Source organism: Protomyctophum bolini (genome assembly GCF_963924005.1).
Source record: "Protomyctophum bolini genome assembly, chromosome: 17".
Lineage (NCBI taxonomy): Eukaryota > Metazoa > Chordata > Actinopteri > Myctophiformes > Myctophidae > Protomyctophum > Protomyctophum bolini.
Window position 1 is genome coordinate 10286676 of NC_137878.1, and position 26541 is coordinate 10313216.

Sequence of the window (26541 nt, forward strand, 5' to 3'; positions counted from 1 at the left end):
GTAAAGGGATCGGTTGGGATCGGGAGTCGAACCCGCGGCACACTGCCAGACTGGATTACCAGCCAAGGTGCCTGGACCATTGAGCCATGGCCCAGGCCGACTTGAATAATTTCTTAACAGCGATTAATCGATTAACTATTAACATCCCTAGTCGAAACGCACCCATAGGGGTCCATTTGGGTTCCTTTCTACACTCACACCAGTCAAACACGTATTACTTTACGTATTACATTTGCTTTTTACCCCTTTTCTCCCTGTCCCTCGCTCTTTGGTTCTCCGTTATGATGCCATAACTCTGAGACCACTGAGGACGATGCCGTCTCTAAAGACTTCCGCTCTATAGTCTTCATCTCCTGTCCTCTGTCAGCTTGTCTGTCAGCCTCCTCCAGGACTTCCTTCTGCTCTTTTCTACTCCTCTCATCCTCTCTTATCATTACAGTGTCCTCGTCATCTCCCCCAGCTTTCATCTTATGTCACTGACTTGTGTCCACCCACATGTGGGATGATTAGAAGCCCAGATGTTGGTGGCTGCAACAGATGTTCAAAGGGCAGCGTGTTTTGGTAGCAAGAGAGAGAGAGAGAGAGAGAGAGTGTGTGTCACACACATTCATGTGTGTGAATGGATGGACCATTGTAAGCTTTGAGTAAGCACTTTATTCATCCATTATTATTATTATTATTATTAGAGCTGGACATGAACCAACAACCATGTTTTCAAAGTGATGGCCACCAGGGGTATTGTTTTATGAAATGTATTTATACATTTTCATTTCAAATTGAAATCGTAACATTATTGTGCAAGTTTAACCAGTCAACCCGGTTAAACAAAATCTTGCAAACTATATTTTGTTACGTGCTCATAACGTGCAATGCAGCCAGAAGCGGTGGCTATTTAAGGGTCGTTGACATGGTACCCCTGGATTTAACGATACATGTCCAGGGATGGACATGTAGCGCTATATACAATACATAAGCAGCAATGGAATGAAGTAATTTGAAGTGTGGATATAAAATGAAGACGGGCTATAATAGCGCCATTGCTTCGCTGTGGATCTCTGATTTAATGTGTAATCATGTCAGTCTTGCCCACACTGTATATGGAGGGAAGGTTGGATCTCAGATTATGAATTCACAAAATGTGAATAATATTCACACACACACAGTCACACACACACACACACACACACACACAACACACACACACTATATATAGACTGCTCCTGGGACTAAGTGGAGTGAGCGCTCACCGGTCACCGGCTCGGGCAAATAAAACACAGCGAACGTTCGTTGAAAAGGTCATGCTGTCGGATCTTGACAAAGTGGGCATTTGGGTTGAAGCCGGAGAGTATTGTGACGTGGTCAGTTCCGTCCCCATGGCTGTGACACTCGGTTGGTATTTTGGGCTCTCAATCTTTGCTTTTGTCTATAGCTGTAGTGTTCCTTTTTAACAATGGATATGTGTTGATTTTCAATGATATCAATAACATCAAATAAAAAAAAACAATGACAAATCAATAGTGTCCAAATAACTCAATCTAGTACAACAGATGTGCTGGCAATACATTAGCACAAGCATGCACACACACACACCAACCCAGTACTACCCACCACCTCCAACACTGCAGTATTCCTGGCAAACACCGCGCATGCTTATCGACTCATTTTCATCCTCAAGCACACGTGAGATGCGCACAAGAAGTGAACAAACATGCTGTGTTTATTCAGTGTGCGTGAGAAGAGATTAGAGGTCGGACGGGTCGGGCCAACTCTCATCAGGGAACGATCGTGGCTGCACTGAAGCTGTAACTCATAACTCAGACGGAAACGCACAACAACACCCAAGGACTGTGACCGAGAAAATGCCAATTAGTGGTATACACAAGCAAATTGTACCAAGGGGAAAAAAACATGTTTCTCTTTCTCTTCCATCCAGCGTGCTCAAAACGTTCAATCTGTTGCCTGATTAAAATGCATTACTACAGCGGTTCTCAACCTGTGGGCCGGGGACCACTGTTGGGCTGCAAGGGTATTGCAATTATTATTGCAATTATTGGCAAAACTAATATTTCATGATTTCATACAGTGTGGGAGGGGAAAGAAATACTATAATAATAGATCTGCAAACATTGCAGATCTACAAAAGCGTGCTTGCAGATGTATCTAGCTTTTAATTCCATTAATGTTAAATATTAATTTACATTTTTACGTTATATCTTCTCGTATAATAAATATACACAATATACTGTTGTGGGGAGCTGGAGAAGGGAGGATTGCACAATATAATGCTAGTGTGCAGTGTTCATAAAAGGTTGAGAAACACTGCCAGTTATACTTTCTTCATTGTTATATCTTTACACTAATTATATGTGACCAGCATTTACCATGTTGTTTGTTGACTCGGGTTCATGATCTGAAGTCACTCCGGATAAGAGCGTCTGAATGAATAGTTAAATTGTAAATTGGCTTCTCTCCATCGTTGCATTACATACTGCGGGGCGAATGGAAGAACTTGTGTTTTATCCGTTCAGACGGGTCCGATGAGATGGAAGATTAGGGAATCTGGGTACTTGCAACCAGCCAACCGATCTGAACACAGCTGGCCAGATAAAACTCTAAATACGATCAGTGGGTCAACATTTGACGTCACAGAGGACGCGTTCGAGATTATTCATTCATGTTTTCTTTTTTTTCTGCACGGTTGCTTAATGTGCTGATGCTGAACGTTGGCGACTCGCCGTGTTGTATAACCCGCCGTGTCACTGGGCTTGAACACAGAGCCGTGGCAAGGATTCTGATTGGATTCATAATAATAAAAAAAGGCAGAACGTTGGATTTCTCTTTAAATTTCACTTGTCCTCGGCTCACCATGTGTTATTTGGTCACGACGTACCGTGCGATTCTTATGAAAACCGAATTCTCTCACACTTTCCTCTTCTCTTGATTGGCAGGTTTGAAAAGCGCCCTGGCTGGTGCCGTCACTGCTGTCGCTGCCGCCGTTGAGGAGACTGAGCCTCCTGTCCTGTCGTCGCCATGGGGAAACAGAACAGCAAGCTGCGGCCAGAGATGCTTCAAGATCTCCGGGAGAACACAGAGTTCTCTGACCACGAGCTGCAGGAGTGGTATAAGGTACGGCATATACTGTATACGGTTACCGCGCGCACGCACGCACACACAGCTCTTTAGTTGAAAATCTGTTATTTTCTTTGCTAGTGACAATAATGAATGAGGCCAGGGGTTAGTTTGTTTGCCAAATCTGCCATGATTATCCAGTGAAAACCACCATTGCTTTTACATCCGAGTAGTGCAACACCTCTCTCTCTCTCTCTGTACATGTGTCAGTGTGTACATGTGTCAGTGTGTACATGTGTCAGTGTTTATCTCTCTCCAATGCAGCGTTCCGTTCAATCCAAGTCTGTTCACTCTAAGCTTGAGAGTGACACTGTGCCATATCGTTGTCATTCACTTGGACACAGTTTGTTTTGCTATGGAGACTTTTCTGGACCAAATGTTGCCGTGATTAGGTGGAGTCTGACTTATTTTGACCTATAAGTCATTATAGGTGAAAATAGTCTAGTATAAAATAGGGCTTAACTACATGAACCCTAGCATATATATTCTTGGCATGTCATAATAGGCAAGGATTCTGCGAAACCCAGAGAACATTCAGCTGTTCAGATGTACAAGCTCACAATGCTTGTGAGCTAGCAAGTTAGTAAGTAGCCTTGGGAAGTTGGGAACCAACAGTTCCTGAGCCATGTGGCCCCCCCCTGGACATAATACTAGTATGTCACAGGGACTTAACCCCAATCCAACCCTTGATGCTGAGTGCCAAGCAGGGAGGCAGTGGGAACCAGTGTTGGGCATGACCTTCCAGTCTCAGAGCGGAGTCAGACACTCAAACCACGTGGCCAAAGAGCTGGTGTTGTAAGCTTATTTTCTGAGAATAAAAAGCATAGTATGTAGACCCCTGAGGGACCCTAGTTAACAAAGTTTATAGTGACATGAAAATGTTTTGTGTGTGTGTGTGTGTGCGCGCGACGTGTGCATGTGTGTGTAGGCTACTACTGTATATGCCTGTCTGTAGAGTAGGATATATGCGTGTGTGTTTATGGATTTACTGTACATGCATGCATTTGTGTGCATGTGTATGTGTGCGAGAGTGTGTGTGTGTAATGCTTATAGGGCTTTATGAATGGATTAGAATTATAGAACAGCTGGAGTTTCCGCATGTTGAACCACCACCGCTCTGACCTTTTACACTTAAGCTCTATAGCTAGCTACTGGGTTGCAGGGTACAGTTCTTATCACACCGACAGCAATAACAGCCCTAACGTAGGTAACCTGGATCAAATGTTTGTAGACACTATAGGTTTCCGTACAGTACGCGGTATAAAAATGTACCTAACTTATGTTGTTCAATTTTCTTTTCGGAAGTGACGATGCCATATATAAATTAATCTTCATCCAGAGCGATTTATGCAAGTGTCATGGACATTTGTCAAAACAACATCTGTTGTCTGAGTGTTCAAGGAATTACAATGCTAGGAAACAAGGATATTCTGTAAAGTAACTCTGTATCTCTCTATGTAAGCACGTACAATGATTGAGGGACGATTGAATACGGTTGTGGTCAGACTTCAGAGATGCCGCTAGACTTGAAATGAGTGGTGACTCTGAGTCTGAAGTGGGGCTAAAGGGTGTGCCACAAAATGGGTGTTTTGAATTCAATTGGTTGTCCACAAAATAGTCCTGCACACTGCCGTAACTTCCAAACTTCTAGAATGTTTGTCATAGACCTTCATCAAGAATACAAAGTTCTGGCCCTAAGCCTACTGTATATCTATATATTTTTCCTCTACAAGTCAGCACAAATGTTGACCCATAACAACCTCTCCTGCAAGAGTCATCGTTAGGAATATCTAAATGTAAATTTCTGCCGAAGATATTGATATCTTTGACCTCCCTGCACCTCAAGTCTTTGTAAATAATGAAGCCTTTAGAGGTACTGATATCAGGTCAAAAACTGATTCTCCTCTGGCACATTGGCACTTAATGGAAGTCTGCTTTGAAAAGAGGCTAGAACCGCTTAGAACCACTTTTGTGAAAGAAAACAGAAAGACAATTCGCAACCATGCCTTCAAAGTTCAAACATATAATTTTTTTCCTTTTGAAGAAACTACCTCTGAGTTTTTAAATTCTATCCTCAATGTTGAATGACATTCTATCCTTAATGTTGAATGAATTAAACTTGAATGAATGAATGAATCTCAAGTGAGGTGAAACTGAGTGATCTCTGATGACAAGTGAGAATTATGTGGCCAGTTGTGTGCATGCGTGCGCACGTTTGACTGTCTGTGTGTGTGTGTGTGTGTGTGTGTGTGTGTGTGTGTGTGTGTGTGTGTGTGTGTGTGTGTGTGTGTGTGTGTGTGTGTGTGTGTGTGTGTGTGTGATGCTTATAGGACTTTATGAATGGATTAGTGTTATTAGAACAGCTGGAGTTACCACATGTTGAACCACCTTTCTGAACTAGGATTGAACTAGGATTATATACACACACACACACACACACACACACACACACACACACACACACACAGGTATATATAAATATATGTATGTATATATATTATATGCATTATATATATATTATATATATATATATTACTCATTCCGTGAAGCTTTGGATTCTAATAATTTTATGGATGAAGAATCCAAAAACAAAGAACAGCTAATGAATGGCCCAGGATTAGTTGCTTTAGTTGGATGTGCTACTGAAGGAAAGAGGGATAGCAGTGAGGTTTATTAACTATACTGGTCTACTTACAGTACAAGTAAGACGCGCAAACGCGGGAAGCGAACGCAGATCGTAAATTGCACTAACAATTAGAATAAATTACGAATTAGTGAGAAGTGTGTAGTACTCATGTCACCATGACCATAACCATATAAGGAGTCCCCAAAGCAGCTATACGTCCAAATATGGAGTGTGTTGCATCAATCACAAACAAATCACTCAGCTCCATATATGGGCACAAAAGCGGGACAGACAGACACACAGACACACAGACAGACATGATCTGCTAGGTCTCATAGTTAGTGCTCACTGCGTTCGCAATCACTGCGTTCGCAATTAGTGACAATGGAAGAGCAGGGAATGTGTGTGTGTGTGCGTGCATGCATGCATACATGCATGTGTTTTGCTGCTGTTAATAGTGGACACCTAATTTTCTGCAATTCATCAAGTATTGGATGCTTCATTCACCGTGAAGGAATGTGACACAAACAGAACTTCTCTCAATCAATTCAATGTTTCACAGGGTAAGTGGCGTAATTGATTGAAAAAAGTCATTTTGTGGTTGAAATATTCCTTAGAAACGTCTTTGAACAGAATGCTGTGGCCGACTGCCGTGCTGAAGTATATTTTCAAAAGGTTCTTCTGATTTTCTTGGGTTAAACATTTTGTCATGAAATTGAGAAATATAGGTTTAATAAGGTTTCTGCTCTGCAGTCATAATGTGCTTGTCAATACTTTTTGTCCTCCACCCGAGAAATTGGCAGAGGCCTGGGCCTTCAGCCATAACGTTGATTGGGGCTAAGCATTATGGAAAATAATATGAATGTTGTTATTATCTTTGAAAGGTTCAGTCAAAGAAAATTTGTGTTTGTTGTTGAAGGGCTATATACAGTGCAGCTATGCTGTTCAACATGAATAAACTAGCAGAATATTTCACCCATAAAAATGCCAGAACAAAATAACAGGGGATTATTAGTGCATCAGAGCATATTTACAGGGGATACTAGAAACTCCAACAAAAGTGAGTGCTTTTTCAGGCAGACACAAATTGCTGAGCTGCAGGCTAGACAGGCTTATTTACTCTCAAAGGCTGTTCACATTTAAGAGCATGTTCTGCATCAGGAGTGTTTTATAATGAATATTCTTTTGTGGGCCTATACAGCAAATATATTTCTACATCGAGCGAGCTTGCCTTTTGATAACCATTAATTCTTTAAAATGGTACATTTTACTTCATTTGAATTAGTTGAGAAATAACACAGTTAATAAGCAACAAAGTGAACAGTTTGATAGGCCCTACTAGATGGCCATTAAAGCTCAATTAGATTAAAGGATAACTACAGTATTTGACATTATTGGCAGCACACTAATCCAAAACTCATTCTTGTCAGCTTGTGGTTACATGAGCCAATTTATTTCATTCTAAATGAAATTAATCCAATCGATGATTCATGTTAGTGGAGTTAAGATGTACGTTTACTCGTCCAAATGATACACTGTTTCTGATATGTACAAACACAGCAACAGCTTTATCAGAATATACAGTAATACTATACAGTAATACTCCTGCAGTTATGTTATAAAATGCATTGGAGAAGGCCCAGGATGAACTTGATTGCAGGTACCAGATCAAAAACAATACCGAAACTGCCCAGGCAACTAGAGGCATATCTTGCTTTAACAAACATAGCTGCAAGCTAATGGAATCTTAGCCCTACCTGACATAGCCCTATATCTTAGCCCTTAGTCACAGAAGGTAATATTGTAAACAAAAGCATCAAAGCCGGAGACCCCCCCCCCCCCCCCCCTTTTTTTATGGCGTGCTGCAGGATAGAGCACCTTCCCCCCCCCGAGGATGCATACAGAGCGGTAGTACAGACTCTTTCATGCCAACTGCCATCAGACTCTGCTCTCTCTAATGCAGAAGAACAGTCTCCCCCAATGCATACTGTCCTATGATGGCCCTGGCCGTGTGTGTTTTTGTACCACCTGTGTCTGTTGTTTTTTTCCGTTTGTCCATTAGTTTCAGTTTTATTTATGTGTCACATTACGGTATGCTGCAGTAACGTCTCAATTTCCCTTTGGGTATTAATAAAGTATATCTCATCTCATACGCTACAGTTAAGAGAGAAGCCTCCCATACACTACTACAAGATTTATTTTTACAAGATTTTGGAGAGATTACATTAGACTAGAATGTAGTCTTTTTAAAAAATCTTGTCAAAAATCTTTATGGAGTTAACCCATTCTGGACGGGAACCCCCCTCTTGTTGTTTTAAAGATGGAGTGCCACAATGTTTGTATTTTCATGCGTCTATGAGGTGACAAATTGCAATAGCAAACATAGAGAACTAGTAATTAACCCATTCTGACCGGGCACCCATTTTGGTGTTAGCATCATGTTATGCTTTACCTATTGAAAAATAGCAGATCTACAAGCTCATAGCGCGCCACCGAGTGGCGCGATACGAGCTTGTAGGTCTGCTATTTTTGAAAAATTCGAAGAACGACTGACATTTTTCGAATCTGATCTCAGGTCAGAATGGGTTCATCAGACCAGTGTGTGTCCAGTGGAAACCTCGTATGAATCTGATCTCAGGTCAGAATGGGTTAAAGCTTTTTCCCCCCCTCTACCAGACACCACCAATTGAGCATCTCATCCTCCTTTGCAAGCGTCTTTGTTAGCATAATCAAAATGCAATTTCAAGCTTCAAAGCTCTCTGTACCTCAAGTGTTTAACCCATTCTGACCTGAGATCAGATTCATACGAGGTTTCCACTGGACACACACTGGTCTGATTAACCCATTCTGACCTGAGATCAGATTCTAAAAATGTCAGTCGTTCTTCGAATTTTTCAAAAATAGCAGACCTACAAGCTCGTATCGCGCCACTCGGTGGCGCGATATGAGCTTGTAGATCTGCTATTTTTCAATAGCTAAAGCATAACATGATGCCAACACCAAAATGGGTGCCCGGTCAGAATGGGTTAAAAAAAATAGAAAATAATGAAGGTACTGAAATCAGGTTAAAGACGGATGTGACTTTGTACCTTTCTTTTTCCTTTTCTCCTCGAGCACAATGGCACTTTATACATTTCTCGAAATGCTTTCAAAATAGGCATAGATAGGACTGCGTCTGGACTGAAATTGTGCCCATGACTAAGTGCATCCTCAAAAGGTTCTTCAATATTCTTGGGTTCATGTTCATTGGTGGCATGCTGTATGTATAATCATGCAAATATTCACTGGCGCTAGATTGCACACCGACAGAATATACCTATCATTGCTGTTGGGCAGAAACCTGATGTTATTTTTCAGTAAATGGAAGAAAGAACCTGTGTTCCAATGGATACATAGGATTTGCATCATGTGAGCTTGTAGATCGGCTATTTTTTTTTACTTGTGTGACACTGGTATGAGGAAGTAGGTCATTAACGATAAAGAAAAGATGAAATATGTACATACAAGGTGTCTGCCTGACAGCAACGATATGTTAACTCATTCAGACATCTAGTGTCAGTCAATTTATTCTTCTTATGTCTCTCAACTCTTATCTACACCTCTGTTTAATTGCCGTTGCTGCTACAAGACATGAATCCCCCCCATCAGGATCATTAAAAAGGTTGATCATCTTAACATTAGCCTTTTCTACCAAAAAGGGGTCGCCATGCATTATCATGGAAATGGAGGTTTTGATTCTTAATGATTTGGAAAGGCTTTACTCAAGGTCGATCCTAATAAGGTTCTGTTCTGGAATCAGTTTGTGACTTTTCAATTTTCTTTGTCCCCCACCCGCAGAAGTTGGTGAATGAAAAATATCATTATTCTTTTTAAATCCGGTCCAAGAAAATGTCACTTTGTTGTTGAAGGGATACAGGAGTGACCCTGTTCAATAGAAAGGAATAAAGTACTGTAGCATCTGGGAATATTTCACCCAGAATGTGTCAGACAAGAAGCCATTATTTCCAATGGAAGGGCACAGTGTCTGGTGGAAAGAGATGAGAATACATCAGTGGGTCGGGCTCTTCATAATGCTTTCTCATGTATCACAACCATTCCCAATATGAAGCCCTGAACTGAACTTGAAAAGAAAATGGAGGAAAAACCTGTAATTGCAGACAAAGTCAAAGTCCTACTTGTCACACACTTTACTGCAGTGAAAGTTGTACTCTGCATTTGACCCATCTCTCGGAGCGGTGAGCCACAGCCGTGGAAACACTCCAGGAAACATAATGTAGTTGATCTGACCCCCCAATACAATCCAATCCTCTTGATGCCGAGTGTCAAGCAGGGAGGCATTGGGTCCCATTTTTACAGCCTTCGGTATGACCCAGCCAGAGATCGAACCCCCGACCTCCCAGTTTCAGGGCGGACACTCTAACACAAGGCCACTGTCTGGTGTTATTACGAGCATCAGGGTAGTCGTAAATAAATAAATAAAATACATATACACAAAACTTTCCATGACGAGAACACCTCAGTCAGTGGCTGTCTTGGAATAAGAAGGTTTCTGGTTCAATCCCCAGCGCCTTGTTATGCGTCGAAATGTCCTTGTGCAAGACATTTAACCACTTAAACCCTATATACACCGTACTTTGATCGGAATCCCCCAGGGGTCTAAACTAGGCTATCTACATTTTTCCCTTTACACCAAATCTCTTCAGCAAAAAATAGCAGATGGAATTTCATTGAATATTTTCTCCAGAATAGGAATGCTAGAATTCATGTGGTTAAACCCTAACTGCTCCTGATGAGCAGGTTGGTGCCTTGCATGGTCTCCTCCGCCGTCAATGTGTGAAATGTGTGTGTGAATGGGACGGAATGCACTTTGTAAAGCACTTTGCAGAAAGGTAAATGCAATTGCACCATTTACAAGCTATATGGCAAGAAAGCAACTACCCTAAGTGTAATTACTGGGAAGATATCACTTCCCTTCTTAGTGAAAGTTCCCCATATCACCTCTCAAACTAGCTGACCAGGCAGAATGAGACAGATTAGTGGAGAGTTTCTTTGCCAGAGCCGAGGATTTGAGTCACCTGGTTCCGATTTGAGTCAGACACAAATCACAATTCTAGTATCTTCCTATCAGACTGTATACATTACTTGAGACTTGGCTTAGACTTGCATGTATTTGACTTTAGGTGGATGACTCAAGAAATATACCACAAACACACACATACACAACTATCAAGCGTTACTCAAAATTCCCTGCTCTAATGTGAGATTATTCTGCGTTTTTCACGCATTCCACTGGCACAGGCCTCACGATCCCGCCTATGGTAACGGGAGAGAATGTGCTAATGATCCCAAAAATGTTGATAAAACGAAGAATGCCGTCTGCAAAACATGTGCAACAAATATATCAGATGGAGTAAGAGGGAGGGGTGGTCTAGGGCCCGCCGCCCACAGACATCAAGATTGGGCCCTATTAACAGCAAAAGGAACATGGCAGTGTGTTCATAAACGTTCTCTTTATTTCACAACGGGCTATGCATTTTCCTCATCTCGAGTCATACAGTATTTGATCTGCAATGCCAATATGAAACGTTACTTTATTTACAGCAACTAGCCCTAACCACAGCTATGATCTAGACCTAGCTCACAGTACTGTATGTTTGCTATCATGGATAGTTAGCAAGCAAGCCATTCCTTTATCTCAACATCAGGGATCATAGACAGTCGTACACAGTCCCCTTTGTTTTTGGAAAATACTTGCTTAGAAGCTATAATGTGCTTTCAGAAATATCCTTGAATTCACACGTTTACAATGGGCTTGTTTTAGAGAGTAACTAACTAAACACGGTCCAACAATGGTGTGTCTTCCCTGTGAATTTCTGATCCTAAATATGGATTTTGGTTTTGGCCGATGAAACCTTGCATGCATACAGCATCTATCTTTGCCTGCAAATCGGCATCCACAGCAAAAGTGTTAAGTCAACTGGTTGAATGGCTCTTGAGATGTGCGGAGGACAGACACACAGATTTGTGGGATTTATCAGTAAAGGACTGATCTATTGATTATTTTATTTGCGATTATTCTATCAATGACTTTTTTTAAACAAATCAATAAACCACTTACCGGTAAATCAAATCAACTATTTTGCGTGTTCATTTTGAATAAGAGTATCGACTAGTTTGATTGTTGCACATGACTGATCTTAACTTTCTGTCCTCAAATATGCCCTCCTCTCCCGTCCTCCCCTCCTCCTCTCTCTCCAGGGCTTCCTAAAGGACTGTCCGAGTGGAAACCTCAACGTGGAGGAGTTCAAAAAGATCTACGCCAACTTCTTCCCCTACGGCGACGCCTCCAAGTTCGCGGAGCACGTCTTCCGCACGTTCGACACCAACGGCGACGGCACGATAGACTTCCGGGAGTTCATCATCGCTCTGAGCGTGACGTCGCGGGGGAAGCTGGAGCAGAAGTTGAAATGGGCCTTCAGCATGTACGACCTGGACGGCAATGGTTACATCAGCCGCGACGAGATGCTGGAAATTGTGCAGGTGAGAAGGCGTCTGATGGATTAATTAAGGATTAATAATTAACTTGTGTAGGACAATGGTCTGTTTGGGAACGCGGCCCTCTCTGGTCATGCAGTAGTACCTACTGTCAAGAGTACTGACCGTGAAGTACCGAGTCTACCGACAGGCCCAGACTGAAGCCAATCGGTCGGAAAGGTGCCAGATTCAGGCATTCACACACATACACACAGACACACAGGTTTATATATATATTCCGGTCAAACTCTTATCTGACACACTCATACCCAGACACACAGAGTTTGCGAGCTTTAATTAATAGATTTTGGCCATGTCATTATTAAACAATAATAAATAAAGAAATCAGAACTTCCAGAAATAGTGAAAATAGCTTAACTACAAGGTCAAATTCATCACATTGCAATGAGTTGTGAGCATGTGGATCAGCTATGTTTGCTGTTCGGGAATCGAACCCATAACTTGCCGTCAGGCCGCATTAGAGCGTATGTGTGGTATGCAGCTTAAGCACTATAGGCCTTTGCCGCCCACATAAAGGGGTCAAGTTTGATAACATAGTGCCCACATGAAAAGCCACATGATTGCCTTGCATGTTGATTTGTTATGTCACAAGAACACAATCTGCATTGTAGGCTATGCACATTTAACACATGCAAATACATAGCCTGGCATGGCCAGAATATCACTGTGTAGATAGTGTGTAGTTATAATTGTCTACACATTTCCAGATAGATACTACTGTACATACAGCAGATACGACAGACATAGATATAGACAGCAGGGGCTGGCTTCCTTGACATTGACAGATTGGATTTCTCTTCATGTTGATTGACACAAAGCCCGGGTCACAGGCTACAATTTCAAATAGTTATTTCTAGGAAGTCCAAATAATGGAGATGAGGATTTTTACCATGCCATATGTCCAGGACAGAAGACCAAAACCATAGTGCACATTTCACCAGATTGTATTTCGCAAAGATGCAGTCTACAACCCCTTTTGCACAGATTTAGGTTTACAGGTTAAGGTTTGGAAGTCTAAATATGTCATTAACCTAAGGTCACAGCGTGCTTATACGGTCATTTGGCTACACAGCGCCGTTTGATTTGCTGAACCAGCCTACTAAAAATGAACTTCAGCTGGACGCGGTAAGGCCAGCTAGCCAATAAAAAATGTGAATGTCCTCCATCCAGCACAGGGAAAACAGTGGCCATCTGGACATCAGCTCATGATTCATTTTCACTTTATTTCTGTGATCAGATGATAGATGTGATTATTAAAATGAATGGATATCTGCATGGAGGCTAAGCTGCTGGCATACAAAGGCATTGACTCATGGGTTGACACCAAGCCCCCAGTAAGGCTATCCAACGTTGAAGATGCCACTACCTACTGGCGAAATGTGGAATTGCAGCACTTTAATGGAAGTGGACGGACGTCACGTGCGTAAGTCCGGACCTCAAAATTGAGGTCCGGGGCTTGGCTAGGCTAAACTTCCGCTCGCTCGAGCCATTGAGTTATATTTATACTTTCGGAAGGGGGGGGGGGGGGGGGAACGCTCCAGTTCGGTCTCCATCCTTCTTTATACTATATGGTTGACACTAACCACAGTAACCACAATCAATGGGCTAGTATATACACGTAGAATAACTCTTCCTATGCCCGGGCCGCTTCCATACTTCCTTCACAGGTGTTACTGATGATACTAATTAAGGCTCTGTTCCATTTAGTGTGCAGTGGTTTTTAATTTCAAGGACCCCCATGAGTTACACACCCGTACGGGGCCATTTGGAATCAGCGGTAACACCTGTGAAGTACGGAAGGGGCCCACATTCTTTCCAAAATGGTGCGCATAGAGCCCATTGTTGAGCATGCGAAAGCAACAGAGCACATTGCAAGTCTCTCGCCATCACCAAGCCATTAATGAAACAAAATGTAAAGAGACCAGTATACAAATCATTTGAATAGATTAGATATGCAACAGACTCTCTGTCTGGGCCTATGAATGTGTATTCTCTTGGATTAGTCAGTGAGTTAAATTTAACCAGTTTATCCCCGAGTGTGCAGAATACTGGGATTATCCTCAAACTCGTTGAGGTTACGCACCACTGGATGAAAGTAAAGGAAGCTATTGTATTATTGCATAGAAATGTGTGTGTGTGGGGGGGGGGTGAGAGAGCACAAAAGCAAGGTCTCCAATTTACTTCAATGATATTAGGCAGTGTGCAGACTTCTAGGGTAACGAGTGGCACTTTCACATTCACCAATATCCCCACAAACGAGAGCTATTCATTGCGATCAGAGGAGAAGCAAATTGCTTTCAAGGGCTGAAAACCATTTGAAATCATACCGCCTTGGCATGCAATCACCCGCTGCCAGTGATTTAGTCATAGCGGTGGAGCGATGGCGCAGAGGCCTCGTTTTATGCGAGCTAAGTTTCCCTCTGAGGAAGATGCTGTGAGAGTCTTAGACAATGATCTACAGTCAGCTTCACATCTCTCCTCAACTCCTTCCTGAGAGGATTGAGTGGGCGCATAAACTGCGTCTAAGCCCGGCGAAGACTTCTTCTTCTCCGTTCACTCACAGAGGTTAATTTAGTACTATCAGGAGACAGAAGGAGGTCTTATCGGTCATAGATGAAGATATCCGCAATCAATACGGTAAGCTCTGCTCGTAAACCCCCACCCCCCGCCACTCTGATCTCTGTCTGAGGCCAACTTCTGCTCGCTAGGAATTGTCCCAGCGCCCTATGTGGACACGATTCCTTGATGACTTGCCCAGGGAGTGGCTTATGGCACAGGGAACACAAATTAACTGTCATGTTAAAATCTGCATCCTATAAGCAAATATAGTTTAGCTATTTTCTTTTGTTTTTCTGTCATTTGCATGCCACTGCCTGGCCAGAATTCGGCTACCCCCCTGAGTGCGTAGCGTTAGTCCGACTGACGTCCCAATAATCCAACATTACTAACCCTAACCTAACGCCGAAGCCACGGGTGAGTCACGTATGTCAGAATATTGGTACGTCGGACTAACGTATGCCCTTCCTCTATCTACTCTCTCTCTCTCAGGCCATCTACAAGATGGTGTCATCCGTGATGAAGATGCCAGAGGATGAGTCCACACCAGAGAAGAGGACGGATAAGATATTCAGACAGATGGACCTCAACAACGATGGTGGGAGGAAGAGGAAATGCGTTAAAATTTAACTGAAATTCAATGTTGGATGAGAATTTCGGACTAGAAGGCTTTCGTACCTTTATTTGTAGTTGTTACGTCCCCACCAAAGAGGTCCAGGTGTTATTTTGTGCAAAAGTGCATTATTGGCTATTTCCCGTACCATAAGCCCTCAATGGGGGTTGTGTTTTTGTGCCAATTCGCTTATTTCCATCGAAATAAGTAGTAAAGTGTGCCACTTGGGATACTATTTACAGTATGAAGAGAGGATATATACAAAAACAATTGAGTTTTGAGCGATGGAAATAAGCGAATTAGCACAAAAACCCAATGCCCCATTCAATTTAATGCAATTCAGTTCAATTCATTGAGGGCTTATGGTAAGAGAAATAGCCAAAAGACGACGATCTGCCCCCAACACCACGCCGATGTGTACCGTGTAGCTAGCTAGGGTAGACGTCGGTCCGCCCCCCTCCTACACCTCCTCCCTCACTCACTGAGGCAGCATCAGTCAACAGAGTCACACGGAGAAGACTTCTCCCCGACACGGTGCATAATACTACAGTTAGTTATTTGCAAAGTTAATGTGATAAAATGAACAGCAGGATCAAATCGGAACGATTATCCGTCTATATCAGCAACACACGGATGCGTTGTGTCTTGCAACTACGGGTCGCGGATGCCACACGGACACGGGGAAGACACGGGTCGCGCATGTGTGTGACAGAGACTATTTATGCGAGTCCCAGGAATACACAGAGCCCATCCCAACTTAACTTCCCAATCTTATCAGTTACCAATTCCCTCCCAATCAATAATGTGATCTATTAAGCCCAACACACACCGTCTGTGAAGCAGGTGCGCAGCCTGGAAAATAGAACAGTGGCGTATCGGAGCGTCAGGCGAGGCGTGAACGCGCGCCGCTGTGGCATAGGTTCATTGAAAATAATGGAGGCTGTTTTGACGCACGGCGTTTGCAGACGGTGTGTGTTGGGCTTAACATTGCATTACCAACACTGTACATCATTTGCCGTTCATATATATATATTAGAATGGGTAAGGACTAGCATGTATATAAAGAAGGAATATTTTCTTGTGACCCATACAAATGTGATACTTAAGTAATTTACTTAAGTTGCCTCTCCATCCTCCATTCCCTTTCAGGTAAACTGTCTCTGGAAGAGTTCATCAAAGGTGCCAAAAGCGACCCTTCCATTGTGCGGCTACTCCAGTGCGACCCAAGCTCCGCCTCCCAGTTCTGAGGCTATACCAACGACTACCAACCCCAGCACACCCTGGCCCCGCCCCCGCCCCCCGTTGCTATGGAAAACAGTCACTCAAATCAATGCATGATAGTTCTCGTCTCTCTTATATTATTATCTTCCCTTTTTTTGGCGTACAAAAATTCTGAGGGGGGGGGGGGGGGGGGAGGAAAAAAAAAGAAAAGAAACTCACATGTTGTATACACATAAAAATTGTACGTTTTTGAAAAAGGGGGATGGCGCATATAACGTAAGGGTCAACTGAGATACAAACGTGCAGTTGCCATGGCGTCCACCACGTCCTCCCCCCCCCATACCCGGGGTTTCTGTCGCCGCGTGGCTGCCGGGATCCATGCAGCGAGTGCCGTGTCAGGCCATTTGGACACAAGTCCACTCCGGAGTTTTCTTTTCTCTCTCTCTCTCTCTCTTTTATTATCATTATTTTTGTGGGACGGGAACGTTTTCATCTTGAAAACCATGCATGGCTCCCGTTAAGTGTTCGGCACACAGTCTCGTTCCAGTCTTCTCTTCCAAGGCACAGCTCCTCTACCACTTTTATATTCATATATTTATGTGTATGATATATATATATACACACACACACTCACACACACACTGTATATATATATATATCATAAGATAAAAATAGACAAGTATGTTTGTTTTCATATAAAGATTACACACACTCTTGCGTTTGAAAGGCAGTATTATGTAGCGTAGTTCTGAGATGGTGTGAATTCAGGATGGGGACACACAGGGCGATCTAGTCGAGGTTGTGAGTGTATGGTTGGGGGGGGAGGGGGGGGATTTCACAAAGGGAACGAAGGTTGGTGATCCTGTAGGGTTTTTATTGATGTCGATACTTTTCATTTTTAATATTTTTTATTTTGGTCTTTTCTTTTTCTTCTTTTGTACATGGTATCGTTTTCCTCTTGATATTGCTTTATTTATACATTTTTATTTTCATTTTATTTTGTGGTTTTTAGTTAATATTAAATGTGTTAATTGAACAGTGGGAAAGATACACTATTGAGACGGACCTCACTGGGATTTCAGAAAGTGTCGATATGAGGAGAATCGTCACCTTTCAGTATTGCAGGGGAAATTATTGATGAGGGTAAATGTGTACCAGGTGAATCCATAATGCATTTGATCAATGACATCAGTAGTACATATCATTTGAGCCACCGTGTGTGTGCGTTGTGTGTGTGTGTGTGTGGTGTGTGTGTGTGTGTGTGTGTGTGTGTGTGTGTGTGTGTGTGTTGTGTGTGCGTGTGTGTGTGTGTGTGTGTGTGTAAAGGCTGCGTATTTGGTCTGAATGAATGCACAGTGACAGTTTTGTGGGCATGTGAATATGCTGTGTCTGAGGCTACCTTTTACAGTATTATTATCATGATGTGTTGTTTCTTAATTTGTAAGTATTTTAAAGTTCTCTCATTGAGGAACAGTAAAGTTCAAGGCTCGTGTTGTTTTATCTCTCAGTGCGCTGCATGCTCCTGCAAAGACCACATAACCAAACCCAACAAATTAATAATAAATGCGCAGCAGCTGCTGTTCCATTTCGTAGCTCTGCATTTCCTCAGCATTGTACCAGACCTACACACTGAAATAATAAAATATTGTCATGCTTTGGGATAAAACTGCCCCCCTTTCTCTCCCCCTCCCTCTCTCCCTCTCTTCTTTGGCAGACAGAGAACTCACTAAGGGCTCGTTCATCACTCTCTAGTCAAAATGCTTTTATAACCTCTTCAGTTTGTCTGCTTACCCAGCAGTTAAGATACATGGATTTCCTTTAAGAGATGGAAACAAGTTACCACTAGTCAACGATTCCTGATCAGTGGCGTTTTTAGCTTTCTGGGAAATACTAACCTGGTCAGAGATCAGTGGCTTTTAGGTCAACTTCCACCAAACTAATAATGCAGGTAGCTTCCTAACCAGCTGCAACCTCTGCTTCGGGGACCTTATTATAGTGTCACTGCCATCTGCTGGTAGGATATGGAACTTGCTACCGCACTGCTCATCTATATAACAATCCTTTTCTAATGTCACTGCCTCTGTTGGAACTGGTACAGTGCGTTGTATAAATTACTTCCTTTCTTTCTTCTTAACCTCACTTCCTTCTTTTCTGTTGCATGAAAACCTCGTGTGAGGATGTCATGTTTGTTAAGTTGGACCGGAAATCGATGACAAAAATATACCTTATGTGTTTCAAACGCTGCACGTGTGGTGCCTTTTCTTAAACAACTAGTCGTATCATGACCGCTGAAGGATGTGGAATTGGAGACAATGTTCAGTGTTCACACAGTGTTCAAGAACTAGCAGTACTTTTACAGTCTATTGTCTGTGGGATGACAGCATCACGTTACAGGAAAAAATACAAGTCTGTAATGTAATGTATCTTGTTAAGGTATGCCTCAGCTATTCATCAAGCCTGATTTATACTGATATCGCTGGTACCGTATCGCTCACCAAGATCATCTACAAGCTCACAATGCATCGCCAGCTAGTACATCTGCTATTTTATATTGATTTAATTATTAATTCAATGAAACATTCCAAGTTACTCTGAATTGATCAAATACATATTTCACTTCAATGCCAAACACTGGGATAATAAATGTAGTATCATCAATGTGATTTTTATTTAGAAATAAAATAAATATGCTCGAGCCAAGGCCACATCAAAGCACTGGTTCTAACTCAAAAGTTTCTCTTGAGCTTTTATCAGAAACAAAACACGCGAAACATGTCAAACCAGAAAAAATGACAGACAGACAGGCTGGCTGAACCAGTTGAGAAGCAGGTACACCGACTACACACACACAATATTTATGTGACTGGAATCCTGTGTACAATCTTGGCATTTAAGCTCCATAAAACATGGATTACCTCAAGTACTAGTAGTTAAGTTGTGCGAGTTAGCAAAAAACTGATAATTCAATTTGTAATACCAGTTTAGAGGCCACAGTTGAAATAGAAATGGAAATCGGTATAACGGATGTGGAGTGGGGTTGTAGGTGCTAACCAGGCTCAATATTGAATTCATCGCACAACGGTGTTGCTTGCTGGCAAGACCGGGTTTTCGAGCTAACGACGTCGCATCAGTTCTTGTCGGCAAGAGGCACTATCATACTACGGAGAATAAATGTGCCTTTACTGTACAATGTATCGTTAGCCCAATACACAATACTAACGTATGAGACAGACATGTGATCATAAAGTCTGCTTTATACTTAGTTGTGCGCCAGTGTTGCATGTAAAACCAGTACAAATCAGGCATTACTCTTCGTAATGTACAAGACACATGTGTGATTCTAATGTTATCTACTGTATATCCAGAAGGCACACAGATGTGTGATCTTAACGTTATCTACACCCAGAGGCTGGACCTCCCCGTGGTACCTCTCTCCAGTAGTTGGTGGTGCTCGGTGATGGTGGGTAAGGGCAAGGTGTTGCTTCCTCTGTGGGGCTGATTGAGAGGCTGCCTCTCGGACTGAGGACTCTCCTGATGCTGCCGTGTTGGAGGTGGAGCATAGCGAGAGGTCTCCGTCGGCTGCACTACGTTTACCTAGCGAGAGGGGGGACGGGACGAGACGAGACACGCATTGGAACAAGTTCACGTTTCACAATCAAAATGAAGCATCCAAGTTACAATGTGGGACTTCTTAAATGAATAAAACCTGATTGTATCTGCCTAGCAGAGCATGCAGTGGTTGGACGTGGTCTGCCTACTCTTCCATTGAGCCAATTAGACTCTGGGGTCAGGTGCGTGCTTATGGACCCCGCCGCTTTTCTGGAGAGACCCGCTGTGATTGGCCAGTACTAGTCACTGTGATCGACAGTTCTTCCTTCCTACCAATACCTAACCTTAACATCATTAAAGCTATGCATAAACCTAACCTCAGTCAAACCAGAGCAATATAGTAAGAGAGTGGCAGCACTAGCGTTGACTCTCATTCTGCGGAAGTGCTCATACTATCTCAATGGGATATAGTTCCAGCCATAGAAGCAATGTTTGAAACTATAGCCCATAGGCACCTAGCCTGGGAAAACCCCTCCCCCCCTCGCCAGATTTGCATTCTGCCTGAGGCAGAATGAAATGTTGTCCAGCAGGGGGAGTGGGTTTACCCAGGCCAATAGGCACGTGTCGCTACTCTCCTACTCTACACTCTGAGTAAAACTAGGCGGAACTATCCGATAACGTCAGTCGTTCTTCTCGATTTTTCAAAAATAGCAGACCTACAAGTTCATAGCGTGCCACTCGGTGGCGCGCTATGAGCTTGTAGATCTGCTATTTTTCAATAGCTAAAGCATAACACCAAAAGGGGTTCCCGCGCCCAAAATGGGTTAACACGTGTCAGGTAGGACACATACTGGTTGACAATGTCAATAAAGTTATTTTAAGCAGACAGAGCACAGGATTGGAGACTAGATGCATCACCATCTTTATTGGACTTCAGATATCGCCGCAATTCCCTTCCGGAAATTATACGTGTGTATTGATCAGGACAGAGAGAGATACATCACTGAAAAATGTCAAATTATTTCACATTGCATTTGCAACCTAATGATTAAAGATTTGTTTTAATGTCTGCCGTCTATGTCTCTGTCTCTCTCTCCAGTAGGTGGCGTCCTGACATAGGGAAGCCACCTCCAACCAAATACAGATTGGTTAAAGTCAAAGTAGGTCGAGTTTGAAAGGACACGGTACTTGCTGTTGCATAGTCAGTCAAAAAACTTTTTTAGATTATTAATGTAAAACAAATATACAATTTTGCACCTAAACCCCATTTCAAAAAATAGTAAATATAGCAGATATACTGTACAAGCTTGTAGATCGTCTATTTGTGAATACATTTGATACGTTTTTAAAACACTTTTCGCCTTATTGGCATGTCTAAAATAGGGACATCACGCTAGGGTAAAAGCAGTTAATTACTCTGTGCATAGGAGTCAACACCAGTGTTGTTTTCGTCGACTAAAACTAAGACGAAAAATGTTCGTCGACTACCCTTTTTCACTGACGAAAACTAAATGAAAACTAAGCTATGATGACTAAAACTGAGACTAAATGTATTGACAATTTCGTCAACAGGTAGAAACTAGACTAAAATGTTAGGAAGGGACTAGTGGACAAGAGATCCAGTATAAGTCATTTTACACTTGGTTGCATGCTGAAAATAGCAGATCTACAAGCTCACAACGCGCCGCGTGAGCTTGTAGATCTGCTATTTTCAGCTAGTGTAAAATCAGTCATTACGACGGCATCAAGGCCCGCCAATCGACTAAAATCTTGTGATATTTAGTCGACTAAAACAAGACTAACACTAAGACATTCCTGGTGACTAAAATGTGCCTAAAACTAAAGGAGAACTATTCAAAAGACTATGACTAAAACTAAAATCTAAAATTGCTGCCAAAAACAACACTGGTCAACACCTACCACTGGCCTCCGGCTTCTGAGCGCCTCCTTGTGGCGATGACAGCAAGGCAGACCCAGGAATGTGAGACATACGGCGAAGCATCGCGTGGAAAACACCAGCTGGACGATGGATGTGGCGATCAGAGGCACCCACAGGATCAGGGTGGTACTCTGGGGGGGGGAAGAGATGGAACAGAAGTGTGAGCGAGTAGCCGACACTACCTGGACTGTGCAGAAACGCCATTACAGGCCAGCAACACCCATGGGCATTGACAGCAACCGGAGACAAAGCACGTCTGTGCCCGTGTAATGACACACGAGTTTCAATTTTGGAGAGTGCTGTGGAGTGTGAACAAAATGCATGCAAAGAAATCAAGTGTGTTTTCATTTCCGGCTGGGGAGCGGTCCCAATGTCGCAGAGAAAATCAAGGGGCAGAAAAAACTATTTAGGAAACCCAAAGCAATTTCACAAGCAGGCTCTTTGGTTAGAAGATTGACTTCACGCAGGCCTCATGTGGAACGGAAAGTGATTCGAGATGAAATACCCGAGGCTAAATCTCACACTGTGTTGCATTTTTATGTACTGAAAGATGTTGCTGCAGTGTATGCCTCTGTGTTTCTGTACACTGACCTGGATCGTCACCTAGATATATACCTGCATATATAGATTTGGCCAGCAACTCTACATCTGACCTCAAACCCTTAGATAAAAAAACCCATAAAAAAAAAACCCTGTACACTCAAGACACGCTCCATATATGGCCAGACCTTATCAAACCAAACCATACACTCAAGACACTGCCCCTGCTGCCACCCTTAGATCTCCATATCTGACATTCCCATTATGTTGATCTGACCTCATCAAACCCTGTACACTCAATCTGATCTGACCCCCATGCCAAAGCGCCAGCGCTCGCACCGCAGTCCACCGCCACCCTGGCGGATGCGTGCACGCGACGTCGCCCTTTTAGGGCGAGGTTGCTCCTCTCCCTCAGGGCGTCTTACTGGTATATGTAATTATATAGAAGTGACATTAAACACTTCTTTCAAACAGAGTAATACAAATGGGATACCTTTCAATTGGAAACCATTGAGGCAGAGCAGGCTTGACCGGCCACCTGTGGTAACACACCTCTAACAGGACATACCCATTACCCATACAATTACCCATACAGTGTGACGGGGCAGCGGTGGCCTAAGGGTTAGAGGAGAGGCCTTGTTTTGCCGAAAGGTTGCCGGTTCGATTCCCCAGACGGGCAGGAAAAATCTGGGTGGGGAAGTGATTGTTCATCACTCACCCAACACCGCTGAAGTGCCCTTGAGCAAGGCACTGAACCCCCAACTGCTCCCCCTGGAGCTGCTTAGTGGCCTGTGGTTGACTGTGGTTGTACTGGTCAGCTCCCAGGTTTTAATGTGTGTCTGTCTGTGTGTTTCTATGTGCAGGGCGTTGCTGAAAATGAGCATGTGTGCCTGGGTAAATAAATAATACTAAAAAATGTAAAAGAAATCCAAGAGGTATTGTGCTTCTGCACATCTGGTAGTACTACTAGTCCAAACAGTACCGCGTGTCCTACCTCAATGGCAGAGTAGGGAGACCCCTAGATATATATAAGAAAGCTAGATGGCTCACCCGCACTCTGGCCAATGGAGAGCGACGTTGCTACGTGGCGGCCATTTTACAGAGGGGCAGCATAACATTGTGTCTATGGGGCATGTACTTTCAAATAACCATCAGTCAGAGACGTTCGCATACTTATATGCTTTTATACGACGTTCATATAAAAAACTAAATTAAGCAGACAAGCGTCCTGAATCATAGCCACGTTGACGTTTGTATTAAACCAACCCGTTTGGAAATCCGTCAAGATTTGAGGGAGTTATGACTGTTTTTGTTTGAGCTGCCATTGAGACATACTGTACTGTAGCCCCTCAGCAAGATGGCCGCCGGGTGAACCACGTCAGAGACTCCGCCTCGAGTCATCTAGCCTTTATATGTCTGTGAGACCGCATCCACCGCAGCAACATGTCCTACCATATAGATGGATTAACATAAATTTCTATTCAGTAAAACAAAATGCAGCTTTAAGCTGTTTTACACACTTACATAGATGCGTGTAGGGTCGAATGGGCACTCATTGGTGATGCTGGAATAGCCAATGGCGTCGGGGAAACGACAGAGGGCAAGAAGACTGCGTCCGCCGTGCAAGATGGCCCTCGACACGGCAACCAGCAGACCAACGGCAGAGGCCGTGGATATCAGTCCAGACACCAGGCTGACCAGGAAGAATGACCACGTCTGGTGAACAAACACACGTTAACGCAGTCAAATCGGGAAAGCATCTGGGTCATTTTAGCGTTGGCCATTCAAAAATAACAGTACATCTCCACGCACACAATGTTGGACAATTTTGTAAAACAATACAAATTTGTATAATATATATTATAATATTTGTCATTTGTATATTGTAACACAAATCTACTTTTCTGGGGGTCCCTGGCACAAAACATTTTCAGATGGGGGTCTGTGGCCAGATATATACATTTGGGGGTGCTATGAAAAAGTTTGATAACTACAGATTAAAAAATGTGTAGAAGCGGCCTCAGGTCTTATACGTAGTTGACTGGAGTCCCCCAGGGTTCTATACTAGGTCTGCTATTATTTCCCTCTGCACAGTCTCTTGGCTGAGAATAGCTCACGTGTTTGCAGGCACTCTATTCACCGGATGTTCCCCCTCAGAATAGGGACGCTAGGGTTCAAGTACTTTAAAGAACTTGAACATGATTAATAAATCAGGAGTTTAGATTACCTCGTTAAATCAACTCCTGATTAGAACACCGATACTCTGTATTGTATGCAGCCAAAAGGAGTGCGATAACAAAATGTGTCAGGGTTTCATAAGGTGTGGTTCTCACTACTTTTTAGGGTGGTATCAAATGATTCACTCCCACTGACGTTTATACGGTTACAACACTTACTTATTCATGCAAAAGTGCATGCAATTAACCACTTCAGCCCTACATACTTAGTGACTTACTACTTAGTCACTTAGTGAATAGTGAAAAATGCAGATCAGCAAGCTCACATGTCGCACCGCAACACGTTGTGAGCTTGTAGATCGGCCATTTCTGCTATTTCTGGTTTCACATTTTATTATTATTAAAAAATGTTTTAACCTTTGCCTACCATATAATGACATTCCCTGAATTGGGATGCCAAGTTTAAAGTGATTAGACTACTTCTTGTCCATTCAGCCCTGCCTTTATAGTTCTGTGGTCAGTCACAGACAAAGGCAATGGGAGTGGTGCTGCTGTCCCCAGAAGGTACGGGAAGTAAAAACTCTGTGCAGCTCATTGACTCGCCGGTCTCGTCTGAGCAGCCCGACAGCTGATTAAATAAACAGAGGGGAGCAGTGGTACGTGACCAGGGGCGATAAAAACAACAAGAGGGAAGATAGAAAGCTCGCACTCCAAGCGGAGCTCAGATGGGACTCAAACTGTGACTGATGTGTTTCGGGGAGTGTGCCCTCAGCCAGAACAGAAGTATAGGACTTCAAAAAGGCTTCTGTCGAGTTCTGACTCTTGAGGCAGACACAGAACCGAGAATAAAGATCTGTAGTACACATACATACAACTTTGAGTGCGAGCGGAGCACAACCTGAACCGAATGAGAGTGTAGAGAGAGAAAATAGACTTGAGATGCTACCAGAAGCGCGCACACAGTGCCGTTGCCTGTCACTTCATCAAGAGACTGACATTAACCCATTTTGACCTGAGATCAGATTCTAAAAATGTCTTCTACATCCTGACAGTTTCCTGAAAAAGCTATGTTTCTATGTCAGTCGTTCTTCGATTTTTCAAAAATAGCAGACCTACAAGCTTGTAGATCTGCTATTTTTCAATAGCTAAAGCACAACATAATGCTAACACCAAAAAGGTCAACACTCAAAATGGGTTAAAGGAGAAAAGGAAAAAAATAATAAATAAATAACAGAGGGGAGGAACTAGTTCCGATATCTGTGCTTTCTGGCCCCAGAACTTTTCATATTAAAAATGCAACACTCACCAGAGCTCTGTTTCGCTTGTTTTTAGACAGGACAATTGCTAGAATTCCAGCAACAACACCCTGCAATAACAACACAAAGGACAAGTTGAAAATATACATAGATACATTTTTAGTATTTTAATCAATCTATTCTGTATGTAATTGATTTATTATCCGGGACAGTGCACATTAATGAACATTTCAATCAATAAATACCGGTAATCATGTAAATATGCTGGATTTTGCTATATAAGCTCATTACCAGCCATAAATACAACATGGTATCACGTAATATGCCAGATTTAAGCTATAGTTTTGGCTAGTATAAACTCATTTCCACTAGGCTGTGGA

At 42.8% G+C, this 26541-nt stretch overlaps 2 protein-coding genes across 2 annotated transcripts in view; one reads left to right on the forward strand and one right to left on the reverse strand.

The window, feature by feature from the left end:
- The window catches only part of LOC308331337 (hippocalcin-like protein 1), a 42479-nt gene extending 25599 nt beyond the window's left edge, over positions 1–16880 (forward strand). The window contains exons 2-5 of the mRNA XM_080786733.1: positions 2949–3126; positions 12014–12295; positions 15359–15464; positions 16629–16880. Coding sequence (XP_080642859.1) covers positions 3031–3126; positions 12014–12295; positions 15359–15464; positions 16629–16726 — 582 coding nt within the window. The 5' untranslated portion in view covers positions 2949–3030 and the 3' untranslated portion in view covers positions 16727–16880. The remainder of the gene's footprint in view (positions 1–2948; positions 3127–12013; positions 12296–15358; positions 15465–16628) is intronic.
- A 3182-nt stretch (positions 16881–20062) lies between these two features.
- tmem54b (transmembrane protein 54b) overlaps positions 20063–26541 on the reverse strand; it is a gene marked incomplete at its 5' end in the record, with an annotated part of 17849 nt that continues 11370 nt past the window's right edge. Inside the window, 4 exons of the mRNA XM_080787075.1 lie at positions 20063–20294; positions 22170–22319; positions 24253–24444; positions 26212–26271. Coding sequence (XP_080643201.1) covers positions 20097–20294; positions 22170–22319; positions 24253–24444; positions 26212–26271 — 600 coding nt within the window. The 3' untranslated portion in view covers positions 20063–20096. The remainder of the gene's footprint in view (positions 20295–22169; positions 22320–24252; positions 24445–26211; positions 26272–26541) is intronic.